A 20,631-nucleotide genomic window follows, 5' to 3' on the forward strand; every position below is an offset into this window, starting at 1 on the left:
CTAATGCAGCTCTTTAGTCCTTCATTTTAGAATATCTGTCAGATGTATGTTGAATTTTCTTAATCTATCCTTTATGTCCATTTACTTCTGTATTATACTTTCTATTTATTTCATTGTGCTGCTTTCTTGATCATTTCCACCCATCTATTATCTAGTTTTAAAATGTTTTTTCAATGTTTGATATATTATATAGCAGATTCCAAAATTTCAATGACTGCAGTTTTATTCCTGAAAATTCCATTTATTTCTTCTCTTTCTTCATAAATTCTTGTTTTCTTTTTTGTTTCAATTCCTTCTGAATAGTTCATCATCAGCACAGTGCCATTTCAAGCAGTTAATGCTCGATTTTTCAGTTCCCCTTTCATTCCCTAAACCTGGGCATTTAACTTTATTCTTAATAAGAACTCACCTGTGTGTTTTTAAAATCTTTACTGGAAAACCATTTTTTATTGAGACCCCACCAGTTGCACAATCTTCCTAACATTAAGCTCCTTCTTCCTTTGCAATCTGATCTTGTCCCATGAACCTTCTTCTCCTTCGTGGTCTGGAAGCAGCCATGGACAACCTTGGAGGTAGTGTCGATGAACTTGAGGTCAGTCTTCTCCAGGGCCTGGCGTTTGGTCTGGACCAGCAAGGACTTGTAGAAGGTGAGCACTCATTCTCGTCCCCACCACACAACCTTTCACCATGACAAAGTCACTGGCCACCTCACCGTAATGATAAAGCCACTCAGCGGGTTGATGCTCTTGTCAGACAGGTTGTCATCAGTGGAGTTCTTGTTTTGCCTCAGTTTGTCATCCTTGATGAGCTAGCCCTGGACAATGTTATAGATCTTCTTGCTGATCTCAGTGTGGTGGTGGTAGCCTTACTGTCCAGCACGAGCTAAAGAAAAGGCCACCTGGGTGACATGTAGCACCCCAATATAGGCGACCTCGTGCAGCCCTTGGTGGGTCTTGCGAGGCAGCTTCTTGGTGTGCCAGTGGCTGGGGACACTTTTGTGGTCCTTGCCCTTGATCACCCTGATAATGTTGACCATCTTGGCCTAACACTTCCTCACAGGCACCTACTGCTCTAGCCTCTCATAGGCCCAGTCCAGTTTCTTGGCCACAGTGCCTCCATTTACCGGGATCTCCATCAGGTGGACCTTCAGGCACAGAGGAAGCAGACACATCTGGGTGTGCGTGATTACAGGATGACTTGGCAGTATTCTTCATGGTGCTGAAGTCCTTCTCCAGCTGCTTCTTGCCATTGTCCTCATGCCATTTCTTGCCGTACTTGGTGAAGGCCTTCTTAGATTTTTGCCAGTAATTGTAGAAGGGCCTTTTGTACTCATCACTGTCATGCTCAGCCAAGATGATCTTGGAGGTACGAAGGCCAAGGGGTTTCCACATAGCCTACAATGCCTACGGCCACCATGGGTGGCATCTCCACAATGGTCACTGCCTCCCCTACTTCCTTCTTGTCTATCTTGGATCCTTGGACCCTGTACGATAGGGATCATGCCAATGTTGTGGTGAGGTTGACAGGTTTGGAAGAGTCATCCTTGGGGAAGTGCTTCACCTTCCCACGGTGCCGGCGGCTGTGTTTCTGAGGCAAGAAGCCCAGGGACCCATGCTTGGGAGCAGAGCATGTCCTGTGGGACATCATACCTCCAGCTGCTGCCAGTAGAGCACCTGAGTGTTTTTTGGGACATAATTTATCTAGTATTTCTAGAAAAATTCTTAGTGGGAGGGTTTTCAGGATTGTCTTAAACATTTGTTAATATTAAAAAGCAAAATTTTAAACCTGAATTAGAACTATGTCTATCTGGACAAGCCCAAAGCTTTCAGGTTAGCTACCATTTACTTCCTGAGGTGAGCAACCAACTACTGGAATGGGAAAATGTCACTTCCCTGCAGTTAGTCAGTAAATGTCAGAATAAAACAAATTTTTAAATACGTTAAATATGCTCTATTCCCATTGCCTGGAATGGACTTCATCTCAGGATATAAAAACCATCATTCTATATATGGAAAGCTTTATTCTCCATTCCCCAAAAGAAAACTGATGAGCAAAAGAAAATGCAGATTTTTCTTTTTTAACTAAGGAAAACATTTATTTAAACTGTGCAATTAATCAGTATTTAGACAGCAGTTTCATAAACATTTTGGCATTTAAACTTTTATTCATTTTTGGCATGTCCTGTGGGGTAGTATATAAACTACCCGGTAAAGGGAAAAATAGTAGGCAATATTTACTATGATGCTAGAGAAAGAAAAAAAAACCCACATTATAAAACAAAATGTTTTAAAAGACATTAAAACGTTACATTCAAAATCAAGGCAAACACTCGCTTTCTTCATGCAATGGAGTTCACAGAGCTGATCCCCTGAGTCAAGTATGAAATTAATATAGCTCAGCTCTAGAGTCCATTAGCAAGCCTGCCAATGCTGCCCTTACAAGAAAATGGTATACAGAGTGAAAGGATCCAGAGCACCCATAATATAAAATATTTAGCTGGCTCCCACACTTTCATTTAATTCACATCTTTGAAGAAAATAATAATAATAATAATAAAACCAACAACCCACACACATAAAATTTGCTGTCAGTAACAGCAACAAACAGAAAAAATTTCTTAATGTATTTTTCTACTCTAATGATAGGCTAAGGCAATGTGTGTGTGTATTCAGGCTTTGCAAGTTCCTATAAAAGGATCAAATTGCTAATCATCAATAATCATTTTCATTTGGAAACAAAACAGATATCCAGAATGTGATAACAGGTAGTAGAATAGTTAAGGTAAAGATTTTAAATATTTTTGTTGATTTAAAGACAGTTTGAAAGAAAGTAAACTGTAAACATAAATTTTTCAAAATAAAGTTTGTAAGTCAGGGCTATGTGTAAACAGTATGAACCATGTATAAGACATAAATTTGAGTAAATCTACAAAAGTGTTTGGAATCTTATGGATTATATCAAGAATAATACTGGAAAGCACAAAAAAAGTTTGAGAAAGAGACAGATGACAATGATATAATTCTCCCTAACAAATCTTAAAAATATATTTGAAAAAATGAGAATTAGTTGCCAGTAAGTGTTGCGCTATATAAAATTCATTCTAAATAGTTTTCAGAAATGTTAAAATGCTTAATAATATTGAAAAAGTAGGTCTGTTAGAGAATAATCCTAAAAATGTACTTTCCTCCTTACGTTTCTACCCCTCTGGGGAATTTTGACTCTCTCCTTAAACTTTAAAAAGCCAAGATATCAAAAATAAATGACGTAAATTGTGGTAATATGATTTCATTTTTAGTATTCTCAAAACTGCAGTAAATTCTTCTGTTGTCCCCTTATTGATTTATTCATATTACAGATGAGTGTTTAAATTCCAGGCTATATCTTCCACCAACCATTTTCTTCTATTAATTGATTTGTGCATAAACAAGAAATGTAAATGTTTTTAATTTTAGCATAGTCAAAATATAATTGGAAAGGGTGATCTTAAAGGAAAACATTTTTGATATGTTTCACACCCTCATAGAAACAACTTTTGGATTTCATACTTTAAATTTTAATTATTCTTTTTAAGTTTTCTAAAACACTGTTGCTCCATTCTGCACAAAAATCCTGTGTGGTATTATCCTCATTTCATGAATAGAGAAGGGACAGGAATAGATAAAGAGCTTTCCTACCAAACAATTCTCAAAATGATAAAGAACTAAACTTTAGGGTTCCAATGCCTAGCCTCATACCTGTTCTAGTACGTGAGTCTTTTCTCAACATTGCTCCTTCCAATAATTAATTATTATTAGCATAATTAATTAATTAGTTTGTATTCAAATAAAAACTATTGACTCTTCAGACCTTGCAAGGAAGAATTACTGGTTATACATTTAGCGTTTCCAGCTAATAAATTCCTTTTGGATATGGGGATTACAGAAAAATTACAAAAGCTAAAATTCAATTCTAAGAACCCAGTCTAGTAAGAAAATGCCTGAATAGATAAAGACCCTCTGGAAACTATGCGTACCTTATTTCTAATGCAACTCAAGGCACAAGCATCAGTCTTCAGATACAATTTTAGCTGGCAGAATCAACATTTCTGAAAGAGGAAATAGGGAGTGACTAGGGGTGAGTTATGACTCAGTGTCTCCTAAATTCCTCCTCTAAGGAAATGGATATAGTTAAGACAGAGTTCTCTCTGTTGGTTGGCTACTACTCTGTGGACAGGTTGTATTGCTACAATCTAGTGTTTGTGGATACATAAAAACATAGTCTTCTTTGATCCTACTGTGGAAGGCACAATAAACCTAGGTAATTAAATATCATTTTTCAGCTGAAGAAGTCTATTATACTGGGAATCCCATACACTTCAGAGTTGGACCAACTTAGATTTGTATCTTGGTTCAGCTACTTACTGCCTGGGACCTCTGGCAAATCAGACATGTTAAACCTCAATTTCCTGATCTTTTAAAATGGGGACAATACTGCTTGCAGACTGTAGCAGTTTGCAGAGATAATACATGTGCTTGGCTTGGCATATGACAGACACTCAATACGTGGTATAATCCGCTCTCCTAGAGACTAGACTCAGAAGAAATTTGAAAATGACCAGCTCTTTATCCTTACTCAAAATATCAGCTGAAGCAATGCTGAAAATTAGGGTAGATTAGAAACTGTTTTGAAGAAACAGAAAGAGGGCTTGACTTGAAATAATCCAAGAATTAGAACAAATTAGAACTTTGGAATCTGAAGCTTTCTAAGAAAAAGGACAAGTGAAATCAAAGAAAAAGAAATGAATGGTAAGAAAGATAAAACTTCCTAGGACATGCACATGTTGATGAAGTATGTGTTTTTGCTGAGGATGATGGAAAATCTGAGGACCAAACATCTGAAACGAAACCAAACCTCTAGTGCCTGGTAAAGCTGAAGAGATGAACTAGAATTAAAAGGCAGAAAGGTTGTAGGAACTTGAGCATGATTCTGGTCATCTACTCTGAGTCCCTGTGTTTTGAAAATTTCCCCCAACCATGTAATCCATTAAGAAAAGAAGGGAAAGGTTAATAGTAAGAACATTTTTCAAAAATTCATGATGAAATCCCATAAAGTTAGAGGAAAATATTTAGGAAACTTTTTGTCAAATCACAGGATTAAGATGTTTAAAATTTAAAGCGTGAATTGACTAAGTTCACTGTTTTTGCAAGTGTTTTAGAAAGAAAGTTTAATTTATACATTCAATAGGTAACAAGTTTTCATAGCTTTGATATTTTAAAGACACCCAAGGAGAACATGACTTCAGATTTCCAATTTCTGGAATTCTACAGACCTCTTAAGTGGGAAAGAATTACACAGAAATAATGTATATGTGGTAGACAAAATAACGCCCACCCCCACCCCCATGTCCATGCCCTTATCTCAGGAACCTGTGAATATGTTATCTTACATGGCAAAGGGACTTTGCAGATTGGATTAAGGACTCGGACTCTGAGATGGCAAGACAATCCTGGATTATCCAGGTGGACTCAATCTAATTACATGACTCTTTTAAGATCAGAGAATCTATCCCAGCTGGGGTCAGAGAAAGGGATGTGAGGATGGAAGCAGGATCAGAGAGATGCTACACTGCTGGCTTTGAAGATGGAGGCATAAACTCTGGAAATTGGAAGAGTCAAGAGTCAAGGAAACGGATTCATTCCTAGAACTTCCAGAAGGAACACAGCCCAGCTGATACTTAATTTTATCCAAGTGAGACCCATGTCAGACTTCTGACCTACGAAACTCTAAGATAATAAATCTGTGTTGTTTTAAGCCACGATGCTTGTGGTAGTTTGTTACAGCAGCAATAGGAAAATAACACAGTATCTATCTGGATAAAATGCAAGACTCATTCAAAGGCTTAAAAAGGGAAACTGCCTGAGAAGATTAAAGCCTGCAAACACACATTGCATTAGCCTGTGATCTTGTGTCCTGAGCATAAATCAACTTAACACAGAATTCTATGGCTATGTTTTTCTAAACATCAATAAAATTCACAATTAGACAGCTGGTTTTATATGGTGCTCTCCAGAACCCTCTACTCTGCTCACAGTCCACAAAAATTATTTTGACTATTCAACTAATGCAAACTTATCAGAAATCCATGTAGCAAATCGATAGGAACAAAGTCTGCAAAACATGCTTAGTTTTAGAAAGATATGACTCTTTTTTTGTTTTGTTTTAAAAAAATCAGTATTCACATTTATATTTAATGGATTATAAACATATTTAAGTGAATCATTATAGCCACTGCTGAAACACAACCACATCTGAGTATTTCTGCATTTAAAAAAACAATACTTTCAATTCCATATTTTTTGTGACGCCCCCTGAATTATTTCCAATGGTGTCTTCACAAGGACTAGATTAGGAACAATGATCCTGAGTTGTCAATCAGACCAAATCTCAGGCAAAAATCCTTTACTAAATCAAGGCAAACTGATGCAAATCAGCGTCATTGTTTTCAATGCAGGAAATGCTCTTGCTTGAAGCAAAGGCAAATAAATGTTCTGCATTCCACAGTGGATATAATTCCTTAGTGTGCTAAAGCTGATTTTTCAAAAGTCATTTAGTCGATAAAGCTGCGTCTTCACTTTTAGGCTAATCAAAATAAAAAACTCCAGATTTCAGAAAAAAGATTTTTGCTTTACCACTAAAATTTAGATTCCCCTAGAATTTTAAATACCAAGATCTTTGATGCAACTAAAATATTTCAATTTATGGACAACTTTAAAGAGCACATCTATCAAAGCATAGCCCACTTATACATGGTATAATTTGTTTGGCTGTTATAACCCTGTTGCTCCCCAGAGATGGAAACATCCCTATTATTAAGGAAATGCCTCCAGCCTTCTCTATTTAACCAAGCAATGCTTTAAGCAGAAAGAAGACTCACTGGCTAATTCAGAGGCTGTCCTAATGCTCTGCAATGGAAACATATTCCTGTTGACATCTCACACTTAAGATGCTTAAGAAAGTATCACTCTACATTTGGCAAAAATATACTGTGGCTGAATCAGCAGATTTAATGGAAAGTTGGGGAGGTTGGGTTCTGGAGAAGCATGTTTGGTTAACATAAAAACAAAAACAACAGTTTACCATACAACTAAATTTGTCTACATGCAGAGGTAACCTTAAATATCTTTGGTTTTTTTTTTAATTTGCTGATAAAAAGTACTTAAACAAAAACATTGACAAACACCAATAAAACTGTATTGCTTTTAATTATGTAAACTTACCCCTTTGATATTTTTTGTTACTAAAGCTAGATCTCTATCAGCTTCTAAATAAGTTTATTTCAAATCTGCTCATCTTTAATTACTTACAAGCTAACCTATATATTTTAATGGTCTTTGGTATGAAAATATTGATGAGCAGTATCCTGTAATATTTGGTATAAAAATGACATGCGTGTTTCAGTACTTACAGCAAATAAGTCTTTGGAAAATAGTTACCATTTACATATTAGCCCCTTTGGAGTGAAATGCCTCTGAAGTAACACCACTGAAAGATGAGTGACAACCTTCACATTTTGGTTACAACTTCATACTTTAAGACTTCAAGGAAGCTTGTTTAGCCAAGTAGAAAGAAGTCTTTGCTGTATATTAACTATCTTATTCAATGAGACCAAAATAAATATCTTTGGTGAAAAGATTTTTTTTTTTCTCTCCAACAAGTAGTTTCAACAATTTAAAAATACTTTACTCTAATACTGTATAGTTGAAGATTTACTTGCTGAAGAAAAAAAAAGTACACTTGAAAGTCTTTGGAACTATCTGCTGGTAAAGAAGTATTATCATTTATTTAAAATGCTCTGGTAACAATAAGGTAGTTGAAATTACTAGTCTATTTAATTAACTACAATAATCAATATAAACCCTATTGTTTTGAGTTAGTAGCTACTTGTATAAATTTCACACCTATAGATGTTTCTAGTTAATTCAATTTGGAGGGAGGGAATTATATTCAAATTTTCACTTTCTATTGAAAATTCTTTGGTAATAGGATTATTACAAAAAGTGTGTATAACAACAAAATGAAAAAGTTAAAAAAAAATGTATTGGTAAATAATTAGCAAATAGTTATAACCTAAAGATCTATAACACCTACGGGCCTATTCATCAAAAACCAAACAAAATACCTTCTTCAAGGACTTAAAATCATCTTTTTAGGCTTTTAAAATACTCAAATTCATGTAATCACAGATGCATCTTCCATAACCATGATGGATGATGATTTCAGTTTTAGATTTTTATTTGTTGGCTTTTAATGAAAGTTTAGAAATTAAAATGATCTCCTTAATTTTAGATACTGATAAAAAAAAGTTGGCCCTACATACTTCTTATGAATCAAAAAACACCATACCCTGTCAATTCGCCCATGCTTCCATGAGGCAGCTCAAAATAACAAAAGGTTCCCTGAGTACAGGAAAAAAAAAGTAACACTAGAATAAGTTTAAAAGGAGGTAGTATAAAACAGGAGCTATAAAGGCAGGAGAAGCATTTTTCCTTGCCTCAAGATTGTTCACCTAAAGCTCTGCTTTTTTTTGTTTTGCTGTGAAGCCCATACTTAGACATGGTGAACTTTCAATTTAGTTCAGAAGTGGTTGCTGGCACTTAATGTTGGTATGCTTCTGAACACATCCAGGTTGGCACAAAACTAAGGATTAAAAAACAAAAGGAACAAAATGTTTTATCAGTCATTGGGATGAGATAACAGAGGAGGCACTAATATCCAGTAACATCCTTTAAATTTTAGAGTATATCATTCAACATGACTGCTCTCTATAAAGAAAAGGTTTCAAGGGGAAACCTGTTAGGATTCTTTTTAAAATGAGGCTTGATAGTAATTTCCAGATAATATGGAAAAAAATACATTTAAAAGGCTATGGGGGCGATGCAACGGTGGCTCAGTAGCAGTTCTTGCCTGCCATGCTGGAGACCAGGTTCAGTCCCAGTGCCTGCCCATGCCTCAAAAAAAAAGGCTAGGCCCCTTTTCCACATGTCTTTAATTCCTCATCCATTCACACTGTTGAGCATCTAGTAGGTGACTGTCCCACCACTGGCTGAGTAAACAGTTTGCTGATTTCAAACCAGCAAGAGGACTAACTCACTCCTGGAGTTAGCATTCCTCATTCACAGCATTGAAACTGAAGGAAGATTAAATTACGAGTACCAAATACTTTTAAGAACTCAGAGAAAAACAACAGATAGAGTGGTAGAGTTCTGAATACTTATAGTTAAATAACTGCAATAGGAATAAAAAAAGCTTTGGGAAGATACTGTACATCAAATAGTTTTTGATAAAATCCAGGAAACTTTTAAGGCAACTTTTTGTACTTCTGTCCTAAATAACTTCATGAATATTAAAAAGATTTAAGGCAAATGATTTCATAATACATACTGGAAGGCACTGTTACTATGTAACCTTAAGTTTATTTTACTGTCTACTGTTGCAGTTATCTTCATTCTTAATATAGCGTGAAATTTCTTCACCCCTTTCAGCCAAGCCGGAATTAAAAAACAAAACAAAACCCTAACCCAGTATCTTTAAAAATCCATTTTCTGTCTCGGATTTTTGCAACTAATACTGGAAAAGTTGAGGATGCTTTGCAAACTAAACAGTACAAACTTTAGCCAACGGTCAGCCAAAGATAAAAAAGGCACGGGTCCAGGCAGGTTGAGGTCTGGGATACAGCAGATAAAGCACTCAGACTCTAATGCTATGGAATAGGTCTGTTCTCAAAGTAGATCATCTTTTCTGTTTTGGTCATTAAAACAAATTGTCCCACTTTTTTTCTTTTTAGTGGTTCAGCAGTCTTCACAGTCAGAGGTGTTAAATGACCCAAACCATGTAAAATGCTATAGTTTTTTAAAAATCAGAGCTTCAGATAAACATTCTTACTTACTCAACTACCAGTATGACTCCTTGGATCAAACACATTACACACACAGTAATGAAAAGAAAATGCTAGTAGGAAGTATCATTGGTTTTGTAGCTGACATAAACTATAAGGACAAACGAGGTAACACAGTTGTCTTCAGAGTTTGCCATCAGACAAACTGAGGTAGATAGTTAGCAAATGGGCTTTCAAAAGTCTTCCCTTTGCTCCAGTGATATATTTTATAATACAGTCATAGATCTTGACTGTCCTTTCACATTGCTGACAATGAACATTCAAAATATGTAAGTTTAAAAATAAAAAGCAGAACACATTCAAAAAAAGGTTGAAATATGCAACCAGACAACATGTTCACAAAATGCTTTGGCTCTCTGTTCATTGTCCTTCGAACAGACTTACGGGTGAGGGTAACCTGAACACGGCTGTCTAGACGGGAAACTCATTTTCATCAAAGCGCAGCATGGCAGATGGTGGCGGCAGAACTGAAGAGAAACTCTGCTCAGCAACTGATGGCACTTGCAGGATCTTCACATTTCCTCCTCGTGGGATTCCCACCTGAATCACTGCCACTGAAGGAGTCAGAAGCCGGGGGTGTGGTACTTATAACTGAGGAGAGGTGGATCTCATCATTGGATTCGTGAGAGAACCTTCCGGAATCCCCAGTCTCATGGCTGCCTTCACTATTTGCTGAATGCTCAGTATCAGCTGCAACCCCAAAAGGTCTTGGGAAACTGGCTGTCTGACCTGGGGAGCTGGGGGAGTCTTCATCACTGATTAAAACAGTAGTGCCTGGCTGGTAAAAGCAGACCGCTTGAGAAAATCTTTGAGGCTAGGCAAAAATACATAAGACATCGTTAGAGATGATAAAGTGCTCTCAGAAAATAAAATAGCTGGTTTTAAATACTCTATGTATTCTGAGTTAGGAAGCTATTCAAGCACATGGGGGAAAGGTCATCATCCTGGAGGAATTTTCTAGGTCAGTGCTGCCCCACAGAGGATAGGAGCATATCAGGAATACCTGGGGCAAATGAAGAGTCAAAACGCTGTTCAGTGATTTTGCTACCTGCTGCTCCTGCCCTATCCCTTTCTACATCCCCTCCTACCTCCCAGTGAAAACCAGAGCTCTGATTACTGTTCCAACCCTCGTTTCAGTGGTCACTTACCCTGGCTTTTCATAGAATTATGCCCCAAATTAAGAAAATCACATCCAGAAAGAACATAGAAATTAAAATATAGCATTGATTTATGTTCTCCTCTATTCTTGATTATTTCATACACCACGGGTTACCAAAGATTTTTCTCATTTAGGTGGGTTACCTGTTCAACTTTCATCTTCTTAGAGTACTGAGAAAAAAGCCATTTTTTCTTAGAATTGTTTTTAATAATAGGGCCATAGCTATTAATCATCAGGTCAGTTCCTCCCTGGGGAAATAAAAGGAGAAAATGTAAATATCTTGGTATTATAGATTTAAGTTTATCACAAGTCCTACACAAGGTTTTCAAATGTTAAAAGAAAAAAAAAGATCATTGACATCACTGTTTCTTCATTTATACAAGCGGCATGCAACAAATTCAGAATGTTACTGATAAATAAAATAATAATTCTTAAGGGATATATGCTAATTTATTTGGGGTGAAGTGTAATGATGCCAGCAACTTATCTTCAAATGGTAAAACAAACAAAAAGTATATATAGAGAAATAAGAAAATATGATAGGACATTTAGGCTAAGACACAATGGACAGTGTGTTCTCCAAACTTGGTCCCCTCTTTCACTTTACATTCTCCCTCTTTTTTCCATGTCTTCCTCCCCACTCTACTTCACCTATCCTTTCCAACGTCTAGTCCAAGCTAGTAATAATGGAATAATATATTTTGGTACTTTTTATGCTTATTTAAAAGTTTTAGATCTCTAATGTTTTAGATTAATTTGCAATAATTTGTATGGTTTACATTGGTATTAGAAAATAAAAATTAAATTCAGTTGTGAAAAAGACAATAGCATAGCAAAATTCAATTCATTATTATTTACCCAAAATATAAATAGTATATAGCATTATGTAAGATATAAGTAGAGTGCATCTGTTAAATATAACTGGGTAAAATTTAACATCAATATTTTCAGAAATTCTGTTATATCTGTATTCAGATTTTAGGGAGGGGCTTGGGAAAAATAATTTATAGAATAGTCTGACACACTTTTTCTGTAAAGGGCCGGAAGGTAAATATTTCAGGCTTTTGTTTATCACATATGGTCTCAGTATAATGTTCTTTTTCTTTTTCCTTTTTTTTTTTTAAATAATCCCTTAAAAACGTAAAAAACATTCTTAAAATTCAGGGAGTGGCCACAACAAACACAGGCTGTGGGCTAGCCCAGACCTAGCTATTGTTTGCAATACCTGATATATAGCACACTGGATTTTTTTCCTTTGTCTGAAAGACAGACTCCCCGCCCTCGGTCTTTCCCCCAAATACCATCCTATGCTAGAATAGTTGTAGGAGCTAGATTTATTATAACAGATTTCTGATATGCTTTTCAAAATAGCTTATGGAATCTATTAAAACAATACACACTATCTAATGTTACAATGAAACCAAGGATAACTTTAAGTTGGTGTTCCTAATGCTTACTACTGTATGAATATTTCAAATACTGGAAAGGACATAAACTAACACCCTTTAGTGATATTTCTTTACTATATCTAACTTCCTTGGGCCATAAAGGGAAGGGTTTAAGCTATTTAGATACTCCATATTTTTAAAAGTGTCATTCATACCTGGGCTGTTCTGATCACCAGTTCAGTTTAAAAATCAACCAAACTAAATGTAAAATGAGTTAATAAAAAAGCGTCCACACAACAAATACAGGGCAACCCAAATTAAGTTAAAGATAGACTAATCGCCATGGTGTTCCAAGAACACCATAAAGAAGTCTTCACTTTACGTAATCCCATCTAATTGAATTTATGTTACCTTCTCATTTTTCTTTTATGTATCTCTCATTCTTTATTCTTTTATCCTTTTTATCTATCCCCATCTTCTTCCCTTCAAATATTTTATGTAAGGCAGGATCTGAATGAAATTGTTTTATACTTCATTAAATGAAGTATAGAAATGATACATATAAAGGGAAGACAACTGCAGAGAGAGGATTATGCAGCAAATCAGTCTCTCAGCCCAGAGTACCTTTGCATCAATGAAGCTGTTTGGCACTATCATTGGCATTAAGGATTCTTCATTTTCCGTAGCTCCTTCTAGGTTCTTCCCTATTTCATTACCACTGGCTAAGGAGGCACTGGGACGAGATAATTGCTGAGTTCCATTCTGTGCCGTCTTAGAACCAGATGATTTCCTGAAATATTGGCAAGAAGAGGAAACCTCATTTTGTAGAATATGTAGGCAAATGTACCAATTTGGCCATTAATCACTACTTTGCAAAAAATGGATTTCTTTAAAGCCCACTTTTCAAATATCTCTCGAGATTGAATATTGATTTTAATTCCAACTCACTGCTGCAAACTTTTACGATTCCAGGAAGCTTCTTTATTTCTTTTTGCCTCATTTTCTGCTTATAGAAAATTGCTTTTTTACAAACATAAAACTTTAATGTCTGCAAAGTGTCATTATTTATCATTGTCGCCTATTTATAATTTGTAGAAAAGTTATTTTGAATCTACATTTTTTTCCTTTCAGGTCTGCAGACTAACAAAACACTTCATTTACCAATTAATGTGATAAATTTAAAGCAGCATTTATGCAATTTATCAGCATCACTAAAACAAAATGCATAAAGATTTAATAAAAAATTATTAAAGTGAGAAACTAGGATAGTAAAACCAAGTCAACTCAATATACAAAAGGATGTCAGAATGAATTCTTTCATTAACATGGTGCTTACTGAATGTATTTCTATGCATACATACCACAGAGTCAACTCTGAATAATCTAGGTTAATGGAGGGAGACTAGTTATGGGGATTACCGAAAAATGATGTGTATTTGATTTAAAATTTTTTTATTTAAAAAGGAACCCTAAGAAAACAAATGAAACAAAAACCAAAACATAAGAGTTTTGAAAGTGAATGTAAGTTACGGTTGAAAATTTAGCCCAAGTCAAACTACAGAAGAGACTGCCTGACAGACATTCTAAAGAACCCAATTTCTAGTTATAATATTTGTGTTAATCCTTGGATACACCCGTGTATCCCATGGTGGTGTGGCTGGTGGTCTCAGTGATTCAGTCATTTAAGGTACTGCTACCTAAATATGAAAATATTCCAGATACTAAGGAATCCTTTCAACAAGCTGATGCATCAGATTGGGTGTGTGATTTTTTTTTAAAGCCCAAAGATATCATTTGTGTTTCTCATTCAAAATACTAAGGAAATGAGTTCCACATTTAGGAATATTATACTGGCACAGTAATGTTTTTCAAATGGTAAGAAAATAATCTCCCTTTAAAGTGAGCATATCATATAGCTGTAAGAACTCAAGTAACAATACATTTATATAAAATGAAAAATCTGTTACTCCTAAAAGACACCTGATTTCAATGTGCTTCCTGTGGCTATTGTAGCTTAAATGCTTTTAACCATCTCAACATCACTATTAATGGTTATATTAATGGCTATACCTGGCTTTACTTCGGTATATCAGGATGAGAACACAGATGAGGATGCAGGTCAAGGCTATGCCAACGCCCACAGCAATGCCAGTCATTGATTTTTGGTCCAGATGATAATAGCTCGAATAAGCTAGAAGGGGAAACACATTTACTCAGACTCGATCAGAAAAATAAATGACTCCACTTATCATACTTCTCAGATACATATTTCTCTATCATTTTTCTTCATCTGAAGGGAAAATTTTGACATTATCTCAGTTGAGGCAGAACACATTACTTTTATCAGCAATCTCAGAGAGCGATTACCTTCCAATACTGAAGATTCTAAATAAAGTCCTAGATCTAATCTTACATCAAACATGAACATCAGTTCCTAATTTATAATGCTAAAAGGCATGAAGCACAGGTGTTTCTTGATGGCCCAAAGGTTAGCTTTCAGGTCACTTTAACTAAAAGCTGATCGGTACACTTAAGATTAGTTCTCTATGTATGTATATTAGAGCAATGCTTCTCAAATTTTAAAATGCATACGCGTCACCAGGAGACATGTTAAAATGCAGAGTCTGAATCGCTAGGGAGTCACAGTGGCACTGTGACTGCTCAGGTCTAACCAGCCCTCGGCTGAGACCCATGCTGCCGGTCCCTCTCCACTTTGAGCAGCAAGGCAGTGGAGGGAAGAATGCAATCCCTGTGCCCCATTTCCCTAGAATATCCCTCCGTATCATTCCCTAGAGGATATGATATGGAGGCTTCCATGGCTATTTCCTTCCTACTTTAAATCAGACTGCCCTGCCCTCCTCTCTCTGTCACTTTCTCTCTCTCACACACACACACAGTATGGCACAGAATGACCATTCTATGTGGAACTAGGAGCCCTTAATCCTGGGCTGAGTCCAGCTGACACCTCCTACTTTACAGCTAGCTAGCTCCCCTTCTCCACAGGTCCACTCCTCCAGAGAGGAGGAAAGGGAGGTGCCCAGTCCTATACCACAGGAGTCTCAGTTTTCTTTAGAATAGGAGGACAGGTACCCTGAGTGGGCTGAGAGGGCTCTTTAAAGAGACACTTTTCCCATTGCTTTTCTCTCTGGAAAAGCTGCTTTTCTGCGGCGAAAACTCGTAATGAAAACCATGCTCTCCTTAGGTTGAACACCAAAACCACCACCGCTATTTATTTCCATGAAACAGACCAGGAAGCCTACTCCCATCAGATCTGGATGGTTAGCTCATCCTTCTTGGTGGACGCACAGATGGGAAAAGAAGGAATTGGGAAAACCAATGGTCTGAAATCTGCAGCCAACTCCAAGGTAACGTGGCCTCCTCCTAGGAGTTCAGGGAAGAGCCACGCAGCCAGTAACATCAGAAGCTCACCAGTAACAAGTCAAGGAATCAAGCGCAGGTTTGGGGATATGGCAATTGTACGAATTGAAATGAGGTGTGAGGGAACTGTCAAAACAACGTCTTTTTTTTCCCCCTTAAGAAAAACCACAGTGATTGTGACAGTATACAAACCTTTAGCATTAGCAGAATCTAAACGCTTGGGCCTCTGATTTGATTCAGAAGTTTCCTTTGGAAGTACTGCCAGCTCCACAGAATTTGAAAAGGGTCCTTCTCCCACTTCATTGGATGCAGATATCTTAACAATGTATACATTTCCTGCCACCAGGTTTTCTAGCAAAGCCATGGTTATTGCTCCTATAAATTGCAAAGTAAGTAAACATCTATCATTGATCCATTCTTTCAATCACAAAACTTGGTCCTTTACTTTTAAAATACTTTTCTGATTATAAAACTAACATGTATTCATTGTGGGACATTTGAAAAATAAACATAAATATAAACAAAATAACCATTTCCCATTATTAACATTTTGGTGTATTTCCTATGAGGGGTATGTGTGTGTGCATTTGTATACATATTTAGCGTATACAGTTTTATATACTAGAATTTTCACTTAAAGTCATATGATGCGCTCTTCTCCTCATAAGAACCCTTATCTGTGATTTTGTTTTTTGGAGTAGTTCTTAAAAGTAGCACATATTTTTGTTTGGGTAGGTTTGTATATGTATATATACATATATATCTATATCACATTTATTATGTATATTATACATAACATCTCACTCTTTAATTAGCTATGGATATAAACTGCATTCAAAACACTTTGTTATGGAAAATTTCAAACATGCACAAGGAAAGAGGGAATAGTACATAACCGAGATTAAACCATTATAATTGGATTTTTTAAAATCCAATACAAAAGCCTACTTTTTTTCCTATTAGAAATGTTTAAACAACTTATGGTAATAGCTATGACAGATGATCTTGTTCTTCTTAAAATTCAAACCAACACAATTATTTTTCAAAGCATGAATATAATTTTCTCCTACCTAACCATTATCTAAGCACTTATTCAATATAAACAGGAAAGAAAATGCCGTTATGTAGGAAACTCCAGAGTGTTGAAGACCTAGATCTAAGATTAACTATCAAAGTTACCACCAGCATCTGCCTAGCATCTACTTCTTTCCAAAACAATTTTTCATTTAGATTTATATATGATACTAAAGGCATTTTCTCTGTGGATATGACTGCTAAGAAGGATCCATCTTTGGACCCCTGCTAATCCTTGGGTCTTTCTGTTCTTGTTCTGCTATGGCACTGAAGTATTTTTCTTATAAAAGGGACTTCTACCCTACAAATAAATCCTAATGCTAAGAAAGCAGGTATAACAGAAAATTCAATCAGAAAGTTGTTCCAGTTTCCACTGCATTTCTGGGTGGATATTCATAGGGAAACCTGGCTTTCCTATGCTGATTTCATCTCCCTTTTTCCTGACTCAGGGTCTCCTCACAATAGCTGCGAAGAGTTCACAATAGCATGCAAGGGTCACCTCCAGGCCAGAGCTGGACACTTGCTAGAGTATATTTCATTATGCGAGTGAAATGTGGGGTGATCCTGGAGCTGAGGTCATGACACAGAGGCCACCTCTTCAGGTCACATGTGCAAGACAGCCGAATCCCCAGAGTCCACACCAGGAGCCCCAACAGGGCTTGTTTTCATGTTCTCTGGTTTCAACTTGGCTGAAGAGAGTGTGAGCTACTCGAGTACACAACTGTTAAGTAAACAAACTGACCCCTATTTAGAACCAGGAAGAGTCTTTCCACTGTTGCCACGTTCTCAGGCAGATGAATTAAAAATCAAAGATGTATTGCAACATGTTACAATGAGCTAGAAGGAAGGACATTTCAATTTCTTCACAAATAGAGATATAAATAAACAGTTTCCATTTTATCATTGAATGGTTTACATTTAATTCAAAAAAGTACTTGGCAAAAATCACTAACTGAAATGAAATGTCCTTTAATTAATTAAACATTTTTAAGATCAGCCTATAAAACTTATACATTTTATAAGTGTGTATATGGGAGTGTACCTCCCCCAACCACCCACAAATCTTCATTCAGGAAAACAAAACAAAACTATTCTGATTCCCCTGTGAACACAGTCAAAGCAATTCCCAAATATTAAATTGATCTGACTCTCTCCATATTATCTCAGCCCACTGTCTCAATCTCAATTAATGTAATTATTTCAAACTACTGCCTTTTATGTGTGTCTGAATTTTTAGCTAGACTTAGAGTTGCACAGGCATGACAGTGTAATAGGCTCAGTGTCAGATCAATGTTGATCAAATCTGGCATGCTTCCAACTAAGTAAACTGTGACTTGGGCCACATTACGGAACTTTACTTTCCTCATAGGGGCAATAATTCCACCTCATATAATTATTACGAGGATTAAATAAATTGTCATTGGCAAGTGTCTGACACAAGTGTATATACTCAATAAATATAAGTCTCCCTCACCTCTTTGATCCTTTCCTTTTCCCTTTCTGGAGGACATTCTTTTTTTCCTATTTGAACAGCTTAGGGTGACTCACAAATGCATTGTACAAGATAATGCTCAGTTAATGCCAACTTAATTTACATTAAAATAGAGAAGCAAGGAGTAAGATTTTCAGGGTTAGGGACGTGCCCCAGGGTGCAACCTCACACCCTTTCTTCTGTCCACACTCCCTGAGGGATTAAAAGTTTTGCCTTAACTGACATCCTCATATCAAAAACTTCTAAGTTATATCCTTAGTCTGTATCTCTCCCTCGAGCCCTCTCTACTTGGATGTTTAACAGGCACCCCAAATTTAACAAGTTCAAACCAAACTCTTGATTTCCCCCACCAATTTTGATTCTCCTACAGTTTCCTTATGTCCATAAATAGCAATTCCATTTATCATCTCTTGGAATCATCCTTAACCCACCTCTTTTCTTTAAACAATCTACCAGCAGGTCTCTTCTTCCAAATTATCTTCCAATAGCCTCTTATTATCTTTACTGCTACCATCCCGTCTAAGCCCCCAATAACTCTCACACCGACAACTGTCTAATAAGTTGCATCCCAGCCTCCATTCTTATTTCTTTATCATCATTTTTTTGGGTGGCTGCCAGAGTAATCCTAAAATACAAATCTGATCAAAAGTCTCCACTGTCTACCACCTCTCTTAGAATAAAATCTATGGCCCACAAGGTCTGGTCTACAAGATCTGGCCCTTGGTTACTTCCCAATCTTATTTCCTGCCCTTCCCAGTCTTTCTAGCCTCACTGGACTTCTTGTTGTTGCTTGAATGTGCCAAACACACTTTTGCCTCAGGGCCTTTGCACATACCCCAGGTATCTATATGATGCTATTTAAGTGTTATTTCTTCCAAGAGAATTTACCTCACTACCTCCATCACTTTGTCTCTTTTCCCTGTTGTAGTTTACTTTATAGTACTTATGACTATTAGTAGTCCAGTTCATTGGGCAAGTACTGAGTTAAATAGATTTATTAAGGGACTTTAATTTCCACTGTGGCTCTCTAATAAGGGGAAATAGTATATGGTGCTTCTCAAATTATTTAACCATGGGATTTTTTTTTGTTTTTGAAGGAGGGTTATTATTACCATGTCAGAAAACTCATGAGTAACAGAGTTTAAGAACTGTTATAGTAGAGCACGATTTCTTCCAGTGCTTTTCAGTCTTTAAACTAATTCAGTAGTTTGTACTGATTTACTGTATACTAAGAAGGTAAAGGCTATAATTTCTAATCTACTTCAAATTATTCACAAGCATAATTTTATATCATATTTCTGTTCAACCAGTTTACCCCATGTCATTTTACCCACAGATATCACATACTCATCAGGAACATTTTAAAAATGTTTTGACCCATAACAAAAACCTTGTTCTACTTGGTATTAAATATGTGAATAAATATATATAAAGGTACATTTGTATAATGTATATAAGAGTAACAGTATGTGGGAAAGAGATATTGATGTTCTCCCTCTTCTTTTTTCACCCCTCCCTTTTTTTTAATACTGCTCATGTGATAAAAAATTCTGTTAAAACATATAACAAACCTCATTACGTGAGGTTACTCATTTAGTCAAAAACTGTATTCAATAAATCATTTTGAGCTGAATAATAAATCAAATTATATGTCTGAAGAATATTGTGGTGCATGTAACACTCGCGGCCCCCAGTGACTCACACCTCCCTCTGTCCACACCCTGGGTGTAGTCCCCTCCCACCCCGTGCTGGGCTTGGCCATGTGATTTGCTTTGCCTAATGGGACATCAGCAAATGTGATGCAACCAGAGGTTCGTAAAGCTTGGTACAGTGGATCGTCCTCCCTCTTGCTGATTCTGGAGCCCTCTCTTACTGTTTTTAGACATGCAGACCCTGTCAAAGCCATGAATGACTGCAGCTACATAACTGACCTCAGGAGACACCAACAAAAGAAATACCAGGATGATTCCAGGCCAAACTGCTGACTCACAGAATTATGAGAAAATGGAACAGGTGTTTTAAGTTTTAGCATGCTTTGGGATGCAGCAACAGATAACTGATACAAAACATGAAAGTAGCAATTCTGCCAATCACATATTATTTTCAAGTTTCTATAGTAGCCAGGAAGTTATCACTTCAGTGGGGCTTCTGCTTAATGAAAAATGTGAATAGATAACTTCAAATCTCCAGCTAAAGTTATGATTTG

The 20,631-nt window shown here is 36.4% G+C and overlaps 1 protein-coding gene and 1 pseudogene across 1 annotated transcript in view; both read right to left on the reverse strand.

Moving 5' to 3' along the window:
• Positions 1-483: 483 nt before the first annotated feature.
• Positions 484-1,644, reverse strand: LOC143655168 (large ribosomal subunit protein uL3 pseudogene; annotated as a pseudogene).
• Positions 1,645-5,363: 3,719 nt separating this feature from the next.
• PRTG (protogenin) overlaps positions 5,364-20,631 on the reverse strand; it is a 124,479-nt gene continuing 109,211 nt past the window's right edge. Inside the window, exons 16-20 of the mRNA XM_077127986.1 lie at positions 16,052-16,234; positions 14,552-14,672; positions 13,106-13,271; positions 11,237-11,341; positions 5,364-10,748 (exon numbers count right to left, since the gene is read on the reverse strand). Of these exons, the coding sequence (XP_076984101.1) occupies positions 10,419-10,748; positions 11,237-11,341; positions 13,106-13,271; positions 14,552-14,672; positions 16,052-16,234 (905 nt within the window). The 3' untranslated portion in view covers positions 5,364-10,418. The remainder of the gene's footprint in view (positions 10,749-11,236; positions 11,342-13,105; positions 13,272-14,551; positions 14,673-16,051; positions 16,235-20,631) is intronic.

The sequence above is a fragment of the Tamandua tetradactyla genome, chromosome 14 (assembly GCF_023851605.1).
Source record: "Tamandua tetradactyla isolate mTamTet1 chromosome 14, mTamTet1.pri, whole genome shotgun sequence".
Taxonomy (NCBI): Eukaryota; Metazoa; Chordata; class Mammalia; order Pilosa; family Myrmecophagidae; genus Tamandua; species Tamandua tetradactyla.